Source organism: Elephantulus edwardii, unplaced genomic scaffold (genome assembly GCF_000299155.1).
Source record: "Elephantulus edwardii isolate Elephantulus edwardi_28Jun2011 unplaced genomic scaffold, EleEdw1.0 scaffold00069, whole genome shotgun sequence".
In the NCBI taxonomy this organism is placed as follows: Eukaryota; Metazoa; Chordata; class Mammalia; order Macroscelidea; family Macroscelididae; genus Elephantulus; species Elephantulus edwardii.
The window spans coordinates 14,712,135-14,727,046 of record NW_006399819.1 but is presented as its reverse complement, the minus strand read 5'-3'; the positions used below and the strand labels follow the sequence as shown (position 1 = coordinate 14,727,046).

Sequence of the window (14,912 nt, the reverse complement as noted above, 5' to 3'; positions counted from 1 at the left end):
CTAGAATGTTGCTTTTATATTGACCACTCAGGAGTAATAGAAGACTCCATGCAAAAGCTAAGGGAAAAGTTGGACAAAAGAAAGCGAGACCGAGAATCTCAGCAAACATGGTTCGAGAGCTTATTTTGTAAATCCCCATGGTTAACTACTCTTGTATCTACCCTTATTATAGGTCCTTTAATATTCTTGTTTATGTTGTTGCTAGTTGGGCCTTGTATTATAAATAAGCTTGTTACCTTTGTTAAAGATCGCATCAGTAGTGTTCAATTAATAGTTCTAAGACAACAATATCAAAATATGAGAGAGCCTGACTGCAATGATAATGCCTCCAGAGATTCTTAGTTCTATGATTAGAACCTTGTACTAAAAGAAGTGGAGAATGAAAGGAAAATTTTTTTTAAAAAAAACAATGTCCCCAAACCCAAGTACTGTAAGAACCTATACCTTTGATCTGTATTGTAAGAACCTATACCTTTGATCTTGTGTGAATGTTTGTGTTCCAGGAACTAGCTGACCACAAACTGGGAAAAAAAACCAATTACTGGCAAAAACCATATTTTAACTAAGGTCAGCAGCAGGTAACTGACCTAAAATTGAACTTCTCCTTTTCCAAAGAGCCAATGAGCTAATTCCACGCCAAAGAACCCCTAGACCTAGTATAAATTCCCTTGCTTTTTGGGGCTCGGGGTCGACTTCCCTGTCTCCTGTGTGAGATACAAGTTGTCCCAAAGCTTCGTCAATAAAAGCCTCTTGTGATTGCAGCAAATGGATCTGGTATGAGTTGCTTGGGGTCACGCCCGGTCTGGGTAAAGCCCTAATTTGGGGTCTTTCAAGCACAGTCCTGACACAGGACAAGTCTGGATTGTCTCCATAGAAACTGCTTAAAGTGAGATCAATAACCTTTAACTATGACCTTTGCTCTAGAAAGAGTTGTGTCACTAAAGGAGAAACTTGGGTTTCGTTGCCAAGCCTGACACAGCATTAAGTAATACTCAGAAGCTTGCCAAAGATATAAATTCCTTCTCTATGAAACAATTTTTCATAGTAACATTAGGTACTGTTCCTTACTTTTTACCACTGCTAGAGAAAGCAGAGAAATAGTACTATGGGGAAAAGTAATGGAAAAGCAGAATTAAGTGCCAAAAAGGTCAGTGTTAATAATTTTACATCAAGCATTAAATTTATAATTACAATGCTAATGCTATAATCATTCTTTCAATATTTATCTGAAGGTAAATGTATATCTGTATATGTGTTGTGTTGTGTTGTGTTGTGTTGTGTAGTAGAGTCAGAAATGATCCATAGCTGACCCTCCAGAGGGTTTTCGGAAGTAGCTTAGACATTATATATAAAGATACATCTATATGTGCATATATACATATAGGATGCTACGTAAATTCTCCTCTTGTGTGATTTACTGTCAGAAAATACACCTGAGGGTCAGCTATCAGTCAGTTTCAGCTTAATGGTACGTAACAATTCAAATTTTCGCACTTAACTCAAGTTCACTTTTCCTCCAACTGTTGTCATATTATTTTACAACTTCAGTATCCATATGGCTAATCCTTCCAGTATTCAGGCTTCTCAGTTCTTGGGTTTTCTTTTCATTCCTTTGTGGTTCTGGAGAAGAGTATTAAATGTACCATAGACTGCCAAGGGAACTAACAGGTATGACCTGGAGAGGGTGAAACCAAGCTTCCTTGGAAGCAAGGATTTTTATTTTTATTGTATTTTATTTTATTTTGGAAGCAAGGATTTTAAAGCTCTGCCTCACATACTTTGGGCATGTATCCAGAAGGGACCAGTCTTGGGAGAAGGATATCATGCTTTGAAAGGTTGAGAGACAGCGCAGGAAAGGCCGTGGATGAGATGAATTGACACAATAACTGGGATAATGGGGATAGGTGTGTCAGAGACAATGAGAGTGGCTCAGGATAGAGCAGGGTTCAGCGCTATTTTGTATAGGGTCCCCTGTGAGTTATAATTGACTTGACAGCACATAACGACAATCCTCCCAGCATTCTGGCTTCTCAGTTCTTGGTATTTTTTCCATTCTTGTTCTTTACTCTGTTGCAGACACAGACTTCCATGATAAAGGGTCAATAATCTTAATTTTCTTTGCTAACTTGCTTAACGTGGGTGCTGAAGTTAAGTTTCTTGGAAACCAATCATAAAGTTGAAGGTTGTAGTCCATTCAAAGGTCCCACGGAAGAAAGGCTTGGTGATCTTTAAGAAAATTCAGCCATTGAAACCCATCAGGTTGTTGATAAATCTTCCTGCAGTTCTGACACCACATTCTTCTTCATATAGCGACAACACAGCTTTTCATATAGTCTGCGTCGACATTAGTGTAGAGTGAGCCCTAAGTCAGTATCTTGAGATATAAGAGGACAGATTAGGCAAGCAGCAGAAAAACAAGAGTTGGAGAAGTCAGATGTTAAGCCACATGAAGATTACTAAAGAACAGAAGAAAAAAAAAGCCCTATGTACTTTCCAAGAGAAAAAAAATGTTTATTAAAGCCGCCTACTTGTATTTTTGTTAGAGCGGCACTCAGAGATACAGAGAACAGCTATAGAAGGTTGTGGGCACTTGTGGTTTCAGCAGCTATAGAGAGTACTAGTACCTCTGTTTTTATTCATCGTCGATGGTGTGATTCTAAAAGCAGCAGTGGCAACGGCTCAGCATCAAGTGTGAGTTCATAGGCTCTAGTGCTAAAGGAATAAGGAGTTTCCCAATGAGTTGGCAACAGTCTTATTCTTTCTTCCATACACTAACTAAGGTAATGGGGGTAGGTGTGCCAGAGTCAGTAAGACAGGCTCAGCACAGGGCAGGGTTCAGAGCTATAAGTTACAGGTGATTTGACAGCACATAACGAAAACACTACTGCTAAAAGTCCCTTAGATTAGATCTCTTTCTGACTTATATAGGATGTTGTGTTAGTTACCTTAAATAGACCCTTACTGACAGAAGCACTATATTCATTCATTCTTTCGTCCATTTAACATTCACTGACTGCCTATTAATGTGATGGATACTTAGAAAACAAATAGATTACGATCTCTGCCTCATGAAGCCTGTACTAGTCAGAAGCTGGCAAATATTTACACAAGATGATCTTACATTGTGATAAATTCTACAAAATCCCCAAGTACTTTAGGTAATAAATGTCTCTTTCAAATAAAGTCAGAAAGCAAAGGCAAGCAGCTCCAGGCTTTTATGGTTACATCTAGTAAGCCCAAGATTACCAAGAGAATGTAAGATTGAAAAAGAGCTCTGGTGATCTAGTGGTTAAGAGCTATGCTGCCAATACGTGATTCAAATCCACCAACTGCTCTGAGGGAAAAAGATGGACATCTCCAGTGTGATTGGCCCATTGCCTCTGAATACCTGCTAGAGAGTTGGCAGGTTGGCTTGCACTTGATTACACAAAAGAGCATCCTGCTTGGTATCTAGGCTAAGAAGTTTTCACAAAGAGGCATAAAAACCTGGGCCATCCACCAGCTTTCCAACTTTATGTCATAGCAGTCATCTTGGGATGTTCTTATTGTAATTATGTGCTGTAGAGTTGTCTGCGATTCATAGAATTCGACCCTGTCCTAAGCCAGTCTCATTGACTCCGACACACCTACCTCCACTGCCCTAGTTACTGTATCAGTCCATCTCATCCAGGGTCTTCCTCTCCTACGATGTCCCTCACCCTCCCATACATGATGTCCTTCGCCAAAAACCAGTTCCTCCTGTCCTTGTGCCCACAGTGTGTGAAACAGAGCTTCAAAATCCTAGTCTCCAAGGAGAAACTCGGTTTCACCCTTTTCAAGACAGACTTATTTGTTTTCTTGGCAATCCATGTTCAAGACTCTTCTCCAGCACCACAACTCAAGGCATCAATTCTTTTCTGTCATCTTTAGTCACTGTCCAGATCTCTGATGTATAGCAAATTGGGAAAATCATAGCCTGAATCAGGCGAATCTTAGTCTCTAGACCGACATTGTTGCTTCTTAGTACTCTGGAGAGGTCCCTGACAGCAGATTGTCCCAGCACAATTTGTCTTTTGATTTCCTTATTGCTGATGCCAAGAGTGTTGATTGTGGAGCTGAGCAAACTCTGGTAGCCTAATGGTTAAGAAGCTGCATTTAATCATTAAGGCATGTAGTTTGAATCCACCAGATGCTCTGCAGAAGGCTGGGCAATCTACTCCTGTGCTCTCAGCTGCCTCTGAAAATCCGCTGAAGAAAGGGTCAGCTATGGGTCCATTTTGACTGGAAGGCAAACAACAATATATATAGTTATATGAACTATATATGTACAAGTATATATTCTTAGGATACAAGGTCTAATTTAAACAAGAATATAATTTTTAAGTATAATTTTGCAGGCAGGTACCTATTTCTGCCCAGAGATTTCGATAGGGTCATCCTGAAGGGTGTTCTGGTAACCTAGTAGTAAGAAGCTTTGCTGCAATCTTGAAGTCATGGGGTTTTAAATGCGGCAGCTGCTCCGTGGGAGTAGGATGGGCAATCTCCTCCTGTACATTAACTGCTGCTGTAAATCGGCCAGAAGGGTCAACTATGACTCCTCTCGCACTCCTAAGGCACTTTCCACATTCACACAGGCTCTCCTCGGCATCGAGTGGAAACCAACTCACAGCGGATCCTCCAGCGAGTTTTCAGAGACTGTAAATGCCAGGAGATTGGCCCTTTTTCTTCCTGGGGCCACTGGCAAAATGGAAACAGAATTCACCTCTCCGCCTTCGGGGTGGAACTGTAACTCTCTATGGATTATGCCCCAGTCACTCTTGAGGACACTAATAAATGACCCTTGAAAGGCCAAGTCTAACTTCGAGTCGAGTTTAAATTCAATTTTGCGGAGCACAGAAAGTACTGAAGTTTGATTATAAATCCTTTGTTTAACAACTCAGCCTACTTCGAATTTTTAAAACATTTGGGAATGACAGGTTAACAGGAGAAAGGCCAATTATTCCTCCACCGTCCAGCTCAGCCAACTGATGGAGCCCGAGCTCAGGCGCCCTCTCACCCGGAATGCGGCCCGCGCCATGCTCCGCCCTCTGTGCCCATGCCCCGGTGGGTCCCAGCCAGCCCCCCGCCTCTCCACCTGGGCGGTCGGGCTCAGCTCTGCCCGGAGGAGGGGTGGGGCGCATCTTTTGAAACACCAAAGAATAGTCGGAAGCGAAGGATTTCAGGTCGTGGCTCTCAGGACCAGTCAGATTTCCGAGAGCCTCTAGATATTCTCTCTGAAATCGCCCTGATAGCCAACCTCACCGTAGAAACATTTGGAAAGGCTGCGCCATCGTCCCCCGTTCGACCGTAACTCTTCGACTTTCCCGCATCCGCAGCCTCCTAGTGGGGAGGCCGATCTCGCGCACCGCCCAAGGCCTCCCCCCAGAGGGCGGGACCAGCTGGCTGTCTTTCTCGCCCGCCTGGCCACCGAGCTCTGCAGTTCGACTGGGGCCAGAGCGGTATCAACATGGCAGCGATGATTCGGCGAAGCTGCGGGGTGAGAAGGAAACCAGGGTTGCGGTAGTGCAGGGGAATGGATGTTGTGATGTTTGAGGCGGTGGGCATTGGGCAGAGAATAGAGGGGCTGGGAGAGGTGGCGAGAGAAGAGTCTGTTGTCTCTGAGCCCCCCGTCCCTCCGTTCACCATCGCCGACCACCTTGCGGAATCCCAGACGCTCCTCTTTGCTTTCACCCACCTGCTTCTCTCAGCATGGACAAGATACATCCCAGGTTTTCACTTTTCATGTGTCCTTCGGGCAGCCGATCCCTACATAGGCGTTCTCTTATCTTTTTTGTCCTTTCTTTGGCCTATGAATTTTCCTTAAACTAAGAATCTTACCTGTTTTTAACGTGAACTGGTCTCAGATTTGAAAAGGGACTCAGAACCACAATGCTGATTCGACTGTTCTACTGACATGGCATCTCTTTGAGAAAACTTTCCCTACCCTCTCATAGAGTCACCTACTAAGTGATTTCCCTCCCATCCAGGCCGGGAGGGAAATCGTAAAGAAGATGACTTTGTAGTTGAGATGCAACAGGAAGTGTGGAATGGAGACCTGTAGGCTTGTTGTGAGTCTCCTCAACTCAGTGGCACATAACAACAACAACATCTCGGGGTAGAGAGGAGTGGAGCAGCCAACCTTTAGGATACTTAATATGTTTAATACTCTTCTGGTTGTGTAATACGGAGGCGGAGGCTGTGGCGTGGCATACGTAAAAAAAAATTCACAGACCTTTTCTTGCAACTTATCTATACAATAATATATTCTAGCATTATTAAAAATTCTAACTAGCACCTAGATGCATGCGTTGGTATATTTACAAAACTTCCATTTGAATATTATTTAAAGTTCAAGTTGTGTCTTTGACCAAAAGTATCGCAGTTTTCGAATACAGAATAATGGATTGTGGCTCACACGTTTTCATTTCTATGCAAGTTAATGGGCTCTGAAGGAGGCGGGGGGGGGGGGGGGAGAGAATTGCTGTGTGTTTAACTATTTATAACTCCGAAATCAGGTAAAAGGACAATTTAGAGATTTCTCAATCCTCTGAGGAAAGAGAAAAACCTAATCTCAGAAACTCTTTTCCCTTCATTTGTTCTCTGGCACATCCCTAAAACAAAGACTCACATGCTCTTAAAAAAATGGTCAGAAAATTCAAAATAGTACCTCATTTTAAGTCATAGTGACTAAAAGCTACCGGAAGTTGTAACCTGTCCCAAGGTCACAGTGTTACGGAGTGTAGACGTAAATTCACTTATTATTTCTGCTATTTCCACAGTGCCACTTCTCTTTGATTAAGTGGCAAACGTTTGTGCATTGTGAAAATTGTGTACAATTTGTGTAAACTAACTTTATAAGTTATTTGAAAACCACTAAGTAATCTTCCACTCAAAATTTTTCAAATAGACAATTTCGCCTGTTTTTGAAGTCTGATTTTTGTACGGTAGTGTTTAGATACATATTTATAGTAGAGTGAAATTATTTGATAGTATTTTAGTTGGGATTTTTGTTTTTTCTTCCTTTTTTTAAATCTAGACATTTTTCTTAAACTTTTTATTTTTGTTTTTTAAAATTCTAGTGTGTGTGTGTGTGTGTGTGTGTGTGTGTGTGTGTGTGTGTTTGTGTGTGTACCGTTGAATTGGATCCAACTGGTACAGGAAGAGATTGTCCCTCCTTCTCCAGAGGAGCATCTGGTGGATTCGAACCACGAGCCTTTGGGATTGCAGTGCAGCTTCTTGCCAGGAGGTCACCAGAGCTCGGTTTTCCTTTCTTCTTTGTAGAGTCTAATGGCCAACCAAAAAAAAAAAACAAACACCCAGCCACCTTAAACTTGCTATCTGAACCAACTGTCTCATATAGCAAGGTGGTGATGACACTAGTCCCTGATGATAAATGTGAGAATTTTGAGTTCAGTGATCTTAGGTAGACTCACAAAGATCTTGACCTTTGTGTGTCTCACATCTTTCATATGCAAAATAAGATTAAAAATAGTTTATGAGTCGGAAAACCATAAAGTTTATTTACTTGTTTTAGGATGTTTGTGTAATGGTAATAATGGTCTGGAATCAGAATTAAAGTATCTCCAAGATATGCCTGTAATGAAAATTGGATAGAAAATATCAAATTATACTTTGTATGTTTTTCAATATTAATATTATAATAGATTACTGTGGGATAACTGTATAAATTAAAATATTATATTTGACAATCTAATTTTGTTGTACTTCCTTGCCGTTGTCATAGCTGACCTTTCAGCAGGTTTTCAAAGTTAGTAGATAGTAGAATATCGCCAAGGAGAAACTGTGGATTTGAACTACTTGCCTTTGTTTTTGGCAATGCAGCTCCCTACCCATTAGGCCAGCTGAAAGGGAAGTGGTTCTTTTTTTAAGATGTCATCTGTAAAATGGACAGTTTCTTTTTACAAATTCTATAAAATAAATTCAAATATTGATATTTTAGTATATTGTTCTTTTGTCATTTAGCTTATCAGAATTGTTCCATCACAGTCCTTAAAAGTTTAAATTGTATAATGTTGGCTGTTTTATATTTTTCTAGAAGCACCTTTGAGTTTTTCATGTGATAACTTCAATAAAACAGTCACTATAAGTGTTGCATATTAAACTCTCTTAAAAATAGAAATACAGCAGCAGCAGTAGCAGCAGTGGTGAGTGGTCAGAAAACACCTCCTCATTCAACGAGCCTGTTACCTACCTCCTGGTACATGCTTCAGGTGTGGCAAAGAGGGTCAGTGGGCTAACCGCTGCCCTAACCCTCGCCCTCCTACATGGCCTTACCCTTATCTGTGGGACACGGGCCCATTGAAAGGCCAACTGCCCTTCCATGCTTAGCAGTAGGAGGGCAGCCCCTCCACCAAACCCAGTCCCCATCCCAGCTGACCTCTGAGGCCTGACCACTAAAGACTGAAAATGCCCAGGTTCGAAGACCCCTCTCACTATTGCAGAGGCCAGGGTAACCCTTCAAGTAGCAGGCAATTATTCCGGGAACACATGACCACTGCATACCCAGACCCTCACCTGAAAGTCTAAACCAGACAGCTAGAGTCACCCCATGAGATGCCATCCTCACCAACCCTGTCATCATCAAATGACGTGCACCCAAACCTCTTCAACCACGCTAAGATAGACTTTACACAGTCATCCTAACTGCCCCCACAGCAGTTAAGGTCGATGAAAGAAATGACCAACTTGAACCAGCCGCTGTGACATCCATATTCTCCTCTGGCTACTGGTCTTGGGCCATCCAAATCCAGCCTCTGAGCCCGGGATCTTCGCCTCTTTTTAGCAGGAAGTAGCCGGAAAGAATACTTCTCCCTTTTTTTCTCACTAAAGAGGCTGGAATGTCAGGCCGAGACCAAAGTCAAAGGGAGAAGGAAGGATTCAAAGAATATCAACACATCAACAAAGGGAGTGAACAGCCTTACCCATGTTATTAAACTACCATGGAGTGCCCCTCCCTTCCCTCCTTAGAAGACCACCCACCTGGCTAAAACACAATGGAATGTCCCTCCCCTCCTTAAAGACTCTTACTATAAAGCCTGCTCTAATCCACTTCAGGGTGGGGTATTTCCCTAGTGTCTCCTTCTGCCTGTCTCTCTCTGAAGACCAAGGAATCCCACACAGGAGATGCCTTAATAAAGCTTCTTTAGCTTCCTTTCAAAAAAAAAAAAAAGAAGAAAACATTAGAAGCACTAAAAGGACAACTTTTAAAAGAATAAGCAAAAGGAAATGTTAAACTACAAAAAATAGTATATTAAAAATATAGAATACCTACAAATGCAAATATAACTTAAACTGAAAAAAATAGAAATACATTACAAACATGAACAATTATCTATCCTTTTAAAAATATATGAGTATTTTAAGACACTTAAGCATAATACAATGATTAATATGTTAATCATGTAGAACAGAGTTGGCAAACCGTTTTCTTTTTTGCACAGGACCAGATAGTATAAACTTTCTGGCTTTGTGAACCATATAATCTCTGTAGTAACTACTCAACTCTACTATGGAAGTATCAAAGATGGTGTTCTTGCGTTTCAGTGGGTCCCCTGGGTGACAAACAGTTTGCACTCTACTGCTAACCTAAAAGTTGGTGATTTGAACCACGCCAGTGGTGTTACAGAAAAAAAGGCCCTGGTAATCTTCTGCCGTAAAGATTACACCCAAGAAAACTCTGTGGAACAATTCGGTTCACTAATGTGTGGTCACCATGAGTTGGGGAATGCACTCAAAAAGAACAGGTTTAGTTTGAGGGGTTTGATGTTCCAGTAACATTTTATATATAAAACTGCTAGTCACCATAATTTGCTGATGCGTGAATGAAAACATTGTAAGAATTTTTATAGATGACAGTTGAAAATATAGAACATAGTTTTATGTTAAATTTCCTGTTAGAGAGAGTGAGGTATATTAGAAATAGGATCCTCCATAGACAAGATTTCCAGAGACATCTCTAGAAGTTAAGAGTGACAGGATATCAAAATTGATGGATGAATTTAATGCCAGTTACACTACAATTTGATCCTGAAGTTACCCCCAACCCAGTCATCAATTCCTTAAGTACTAATAAGTGAGATTTATTTAATAATAGCTTTAAATCATTTGTCCTTGCCTATTTTCCTGAAAACCCTATGGCTGGTACCACTTTTTAAACAGTTTTTTTATTTCATTCTTCTTACTTTTAAAAAAATAGTTCCTCTCTAATAACTATTAGTTGGCTTGTTTAATTTATAAATCAAATTACAGTTGAACGCATCTCTAAGTAATGATGACTTTGAAAGCTTTTTTATTCACTGTAGTCCAGTTTTATACTCTTATTTAATTCATCATTTACCAAATTCTAATAAAAATTTTTTTACAGGTTCTGAGAAGTATTTCTCGTTTTGACTGGAGATCACAACATACAAAAGCTGCTCCACAACATGAACCAGGATTAGGATTTAGTTTTGGTAAGTCTTTGTTCTGGTTTTAAATTTTAAGCTTATATTTATTTTATTTGTGTATATACATTTAAAAGACGTATTGTGATGAGAGAGTCTGTTGTTGAGGGAGCTCTCTAAAGTACTGAAGAGCAATGGTGTGTCTCTGGAGACTAAGGTGCATCTGGTACAGGCCGTGGTCTTTTGAGCTTTAGTTTTGGAGAAGAGTGCTGAGGGTACCATGGACTGCTAAGAAAACAAACAGATTTAGCCTGGAGAGCATTAAACCGGGCTCCTCCTTGGAGGCAAGGATTCTGAGACTTCCTCTGACATACTTTGGCCATGTTGTAAGGAGGCCATGACCTTGGAGAAGGACATCATGCTTGGGAGGGTGGAGGGCAGGTGCTGGAGGGGAAGGCCCCCTGGGAGGTGGATTGATTCGGTGAGTGGGGCAATTGGGATAAGTGTTGGAGACAATGAGATTGGCACAGGACAGAGCAGAGTTTAGAGCTGTTGTACACAGGGGTTGCTGTGAGTCGCAAGCGACTCGACGGCACATAACAACAACATATACACATACATATGTGGCTTTATATATATTTATCTGAACTGTGTTCAGTAAGCTGATTTAATAATGTCTGTCAATGAATAAGATCCATCACTGCCTACAGAGAGTGTTCAGCGATGTCTGGTGGTAGGTGATCGTTGTTGTTGTTGTTACGTGCCACCACAGCTCAAAGGCATCAATTCTTCTTCTGTCATCCGTATTTCATTGTCCAGCTCTTGGATGGATAACAGGTAGTTGGAAAGACTAAGATCTGCATCAGACGCACCTTTATTTGATCTATGATAACAATGTGTATATATTACAAATACATATAAATATATGTATACCTTGCCTTCTTCCTAAGAGCTCTGGTGGTAGACTATAATGTGCTGTACTGCTTACCAAGAAGCCACACCTCTCTGACAGTTCTAATCCACCAGTGGCTACTTGGGAGAAAGACACACAGTCTTCTTCTGTTGTCATCTATAGTCTCTGAAAACTCACCAGAGCTGCTATGAGTGGCTTCCAGCTCACCAGCAACTAGTCGTTTGTTTGATGAGTGACTTCTCAGGAGAAAGATGAGAATTCTCCCGTTGTAATTTGCATTCTTGGAGGACTCTATGGAAGGTGGCTGTGAGTCAGAATAGACTCTGTAGGGGTGAGTTTGAGTTTCCCTTTTTCCTGAGATTTTGTGTTCCAGCATGTCAGAACTGACTAATAGCTGACCTTCCAGTAGGTTTTTAGAGGCGGTAAATATCATGAGAAATTGCCTATCTTTATCCTGCATATAACAGCTAGTAAATTTGAACTGTATACCTTTGAGTATGCAACATCATACCGCTAAGTGACCAGAGCTCCCTTTTCCTAAGTATGTAACCTAAAAAACATACATAGATCTGTATGGACTATCTTTCATTTAGAAAACAATTCATTAAATACTTGTTAAACATTTTCCAGGCATACAATAGAAGCCCCGATCACATAGTGAATTAAATATTGGGCTGCTAACCAAAAACCTGTAAACTACTCTATGGGAAACAGATGAAGTAGTCTTAGCCTGTTAAGATTTACAGCCTCAGAAACCTAATAGAGGGTTGTTGTTATGTGCCATCGAGTCGCCTTCGACTCATAGTGACGCTATATACAATAGCCCTAAATACTCTGCTCTATCCTAAGTCAATCTCATTGTCTCCGACACACCTACCCCCATTACCCCAGTCACTGAATCAGTCCATCTCATGAGGATCTTCCTCTCCTGCACTATCCCTCCACCCTCCTAAGCATAAAGCCCCTCTCCAATGCCTTGTCCCTCCTTGCAACATGTCCAAAGTATGTCAGACAAAGCTTCAGAATCCTTGCCTCCCAGTAGCAGCCTGGTTTAACCCTCTCTAGGATGAACCTGTTCATTCTCTTAGCAGTCTATGGTATACTCAGTACTCTTCTCCAACACCACAGCTCAAAGGCATCAATTCTATCATCCCTAGAGATTATCCAGACGCATAGCAAGTGATTGCAAAGACCATGGCCTGTGCTTTGTGCACCTTAGACTCCAGACTGACATCATTATTCTTCAGTACTTTGGAGAGATCTCTAACAGCAGACTTTCCCAACACAATATGTCTTTTAATTTCCTGGCTACTGGTGCTAAGAGTGTTGACTGTGGAGCCAAGCAAACTAAAACTGCTTACAATCTCAATCTCTTCACCATCCATCATGATGCTGCCAGTCGGCCCAGTAGTGAGAATCTTTGTTTTCTTGATATTGAGTTTGAATCCATATTGAAGGCTGTGGTCCTTGACCTTTTGCAGCAAGTGCTTCAGGTCCTCCTCAGTTTCAGCAGAGTAATGCATAGGCATATAAGGCTGAGTGCCTGGTAATATGCTAAAGCCTATTTGCCTTACTGTATTGAAAGTGCCATTAGATAGAATTAGGGTACCTCTTTGAGAAAAGGATAGTGAAATTTTGTCTCAGCTACTTTGAGAGGTTTTTAGAAAAAGACATATAATACTGGAAAAGGTGAAGAGTCAGAGAAAGAGGGGAAGGCCCTCAACAAGATGAATTGATACAGTGACTGTAACAGAACTCGAGTATATTAGAGACGATGAGGATGGCAGAGGATAGGACAAGGTTCAATTCTGTTTATAGGATCACCTTATAATAGCAGAGACTGATGTGTGTCAGAAAAGGAATGGGATTATCCTTACTCTTCCATTACACAGGGAACCCTGGCAGCATAATGTGTTGTTAATATTGGGCAATTAACTCTTAAGGTTCAAATTCACCAACTGCTAAAGGAGAAAGAGGAGTGTCTGCTTTCACATTTACAGGACTTGAAAAACCTGATGGAAGCTCTCCACGAGTTTAAATAGTCTGGGAATGGGTTTGACTTTTTTGGTTCTTTCTCTCTACATTGGGGAAGTGAGGGAACAGAAAAATTCTATCATTGCCATTTTTTGGCAATCTAAAGTTCTTCATGCTTTACTTTTCTAATCAAAAGACTATTTTCTCAGTTTAGCTGATTTCAGAAAATAGTTAAAACAGGAACTGAGAAGAACAGAAGGTGGGAAAAAAAAAAACCAGGAACTGAGATGATGAACTTCTTGGTAGCGGTGGTGTTTTTAGGTGCCGTCAAGTTGAGTACAACTCATAGCGACCCTATTAAAAAAGAAATTTAAGCCCTCTCCTTTGCCAGTCCTCATCATCTCTGGTACATTTGAGCCCATTGCTGCCATCACTGTGTTAATTCCATCCTGTGAAGGGTCTTTCTTTTACTGACCCTCCACTCTTCCAAGCATGAGATGGCCAGGTATAAATAATAGTTTCAAAACTGTGTAAACCAAACACACACAAGTTCCCTGTGTTCATTCCCTTCTGACTTACCCTGTTTTGGAATTCCAAGGCTATAAATCTTTTTAAGAAGAGACTGCTTCATCTTTGTTCCTTCACCTTACTGACCTTTCAATTAGCAGCCTCACATATGGCATGACCAGAGCTCCTTTGAAAAATCCGGAAGTTTATAATTTTGGTTTATGTTTTTAGGATTGTTAGCTTCTTGTATAACATTACTTAATATAGATGAAAATATTCAAGAAGAAAAAGGATAGAAATATAAGGGTGGTAAATCTGGTTTCAGTTTGTCACATGCTGATGATATTCAATAGCAGGAAAAATATGGTAGACCTTAATAATATGCTGCTTTGTGAAGTGGTTCAGTGTTGATCAATTCTTTTTGCTATGATAAATCTGTATTCCTTCTATCTTCTTTTAATGCTTCCTGCATCATTCAAGATTGTGTCTATGTAATCGTTCAGGATTGCAGCTTGAGGCCTGAATTTATTTTTTAGTAGTTTCAACTTGAGAATGCCAAGGGAATTCTTCCCTTTTTATTCTCCGGCGAATTCCAGCTCTGCACATCCATTGTAATAAAAATTATGTATTTGAATAATGGTTGAATTAATAAGACTTTCTCGTATATATGTGGATAGTGCCTATCACTGATAGCATTGTATTTCAGGATAGATCTCGAAATGCGCTTTTTGACAAATGAATACCATACCATTCCTCTTCAGTCTCTTGTTTTAGGCGTAGTAGATCATGTTTTTATCTGATTCAAAATGGCCAAAACCAAGTACATTTTAGCGTACTAATTTATCGGGGATCCAGCCCCGATATGTCGGGAGAATTCCGCCAGGAGGCACCAGGTTGAGATGAAGACGCAGAGAGACTATCCGATGATGTCGAATGTTGTTGTTATGTGCCGTCGAGTCGCTTGCGACTCATAGCGACCCTATGTACATCAGCCCTAAACTCTGCTCTGTCCTGTGCCAATCGTACTCTCTGACACTCCCATCCCGATTATCCCAGTCACTGAATCAATCCACCTCATAGAGGGCCTTCCCCTCCTG

At 40.8% G+C, this 14,912-nt stretch overlaps 1 protein-coding gene across 1 annotated transcript in view; it reads left to right on the top strand.

Annotated features, from left to right (window-relative positions):
* Positions 1–5,473: 5,473 nt before the first annotated feature.
* Positions 5,474–14,912, top strand: part of ACADM (acyl-CoA dehydrogenase, C-4 to C-12 straight chain) — a 43,422-nt gene continuing 33,983 nt past the window's right edge. Inside the window, exons 1-2 of the mRNA XM_006888601.1 lie at positions 5,474–5,515; positions 10,403–10,490. Of these exons, the coding sequence (XP_006888663.1) occupies positions 5,486–5,515; positions 10,403–10,490 (118 nt within the window). The 5' untranslated portion in view covers positions 5,474–5,485. The remainder of the gene's footprint in view (positions 5,516–10,402; positions 10,491–14,912) is intronic.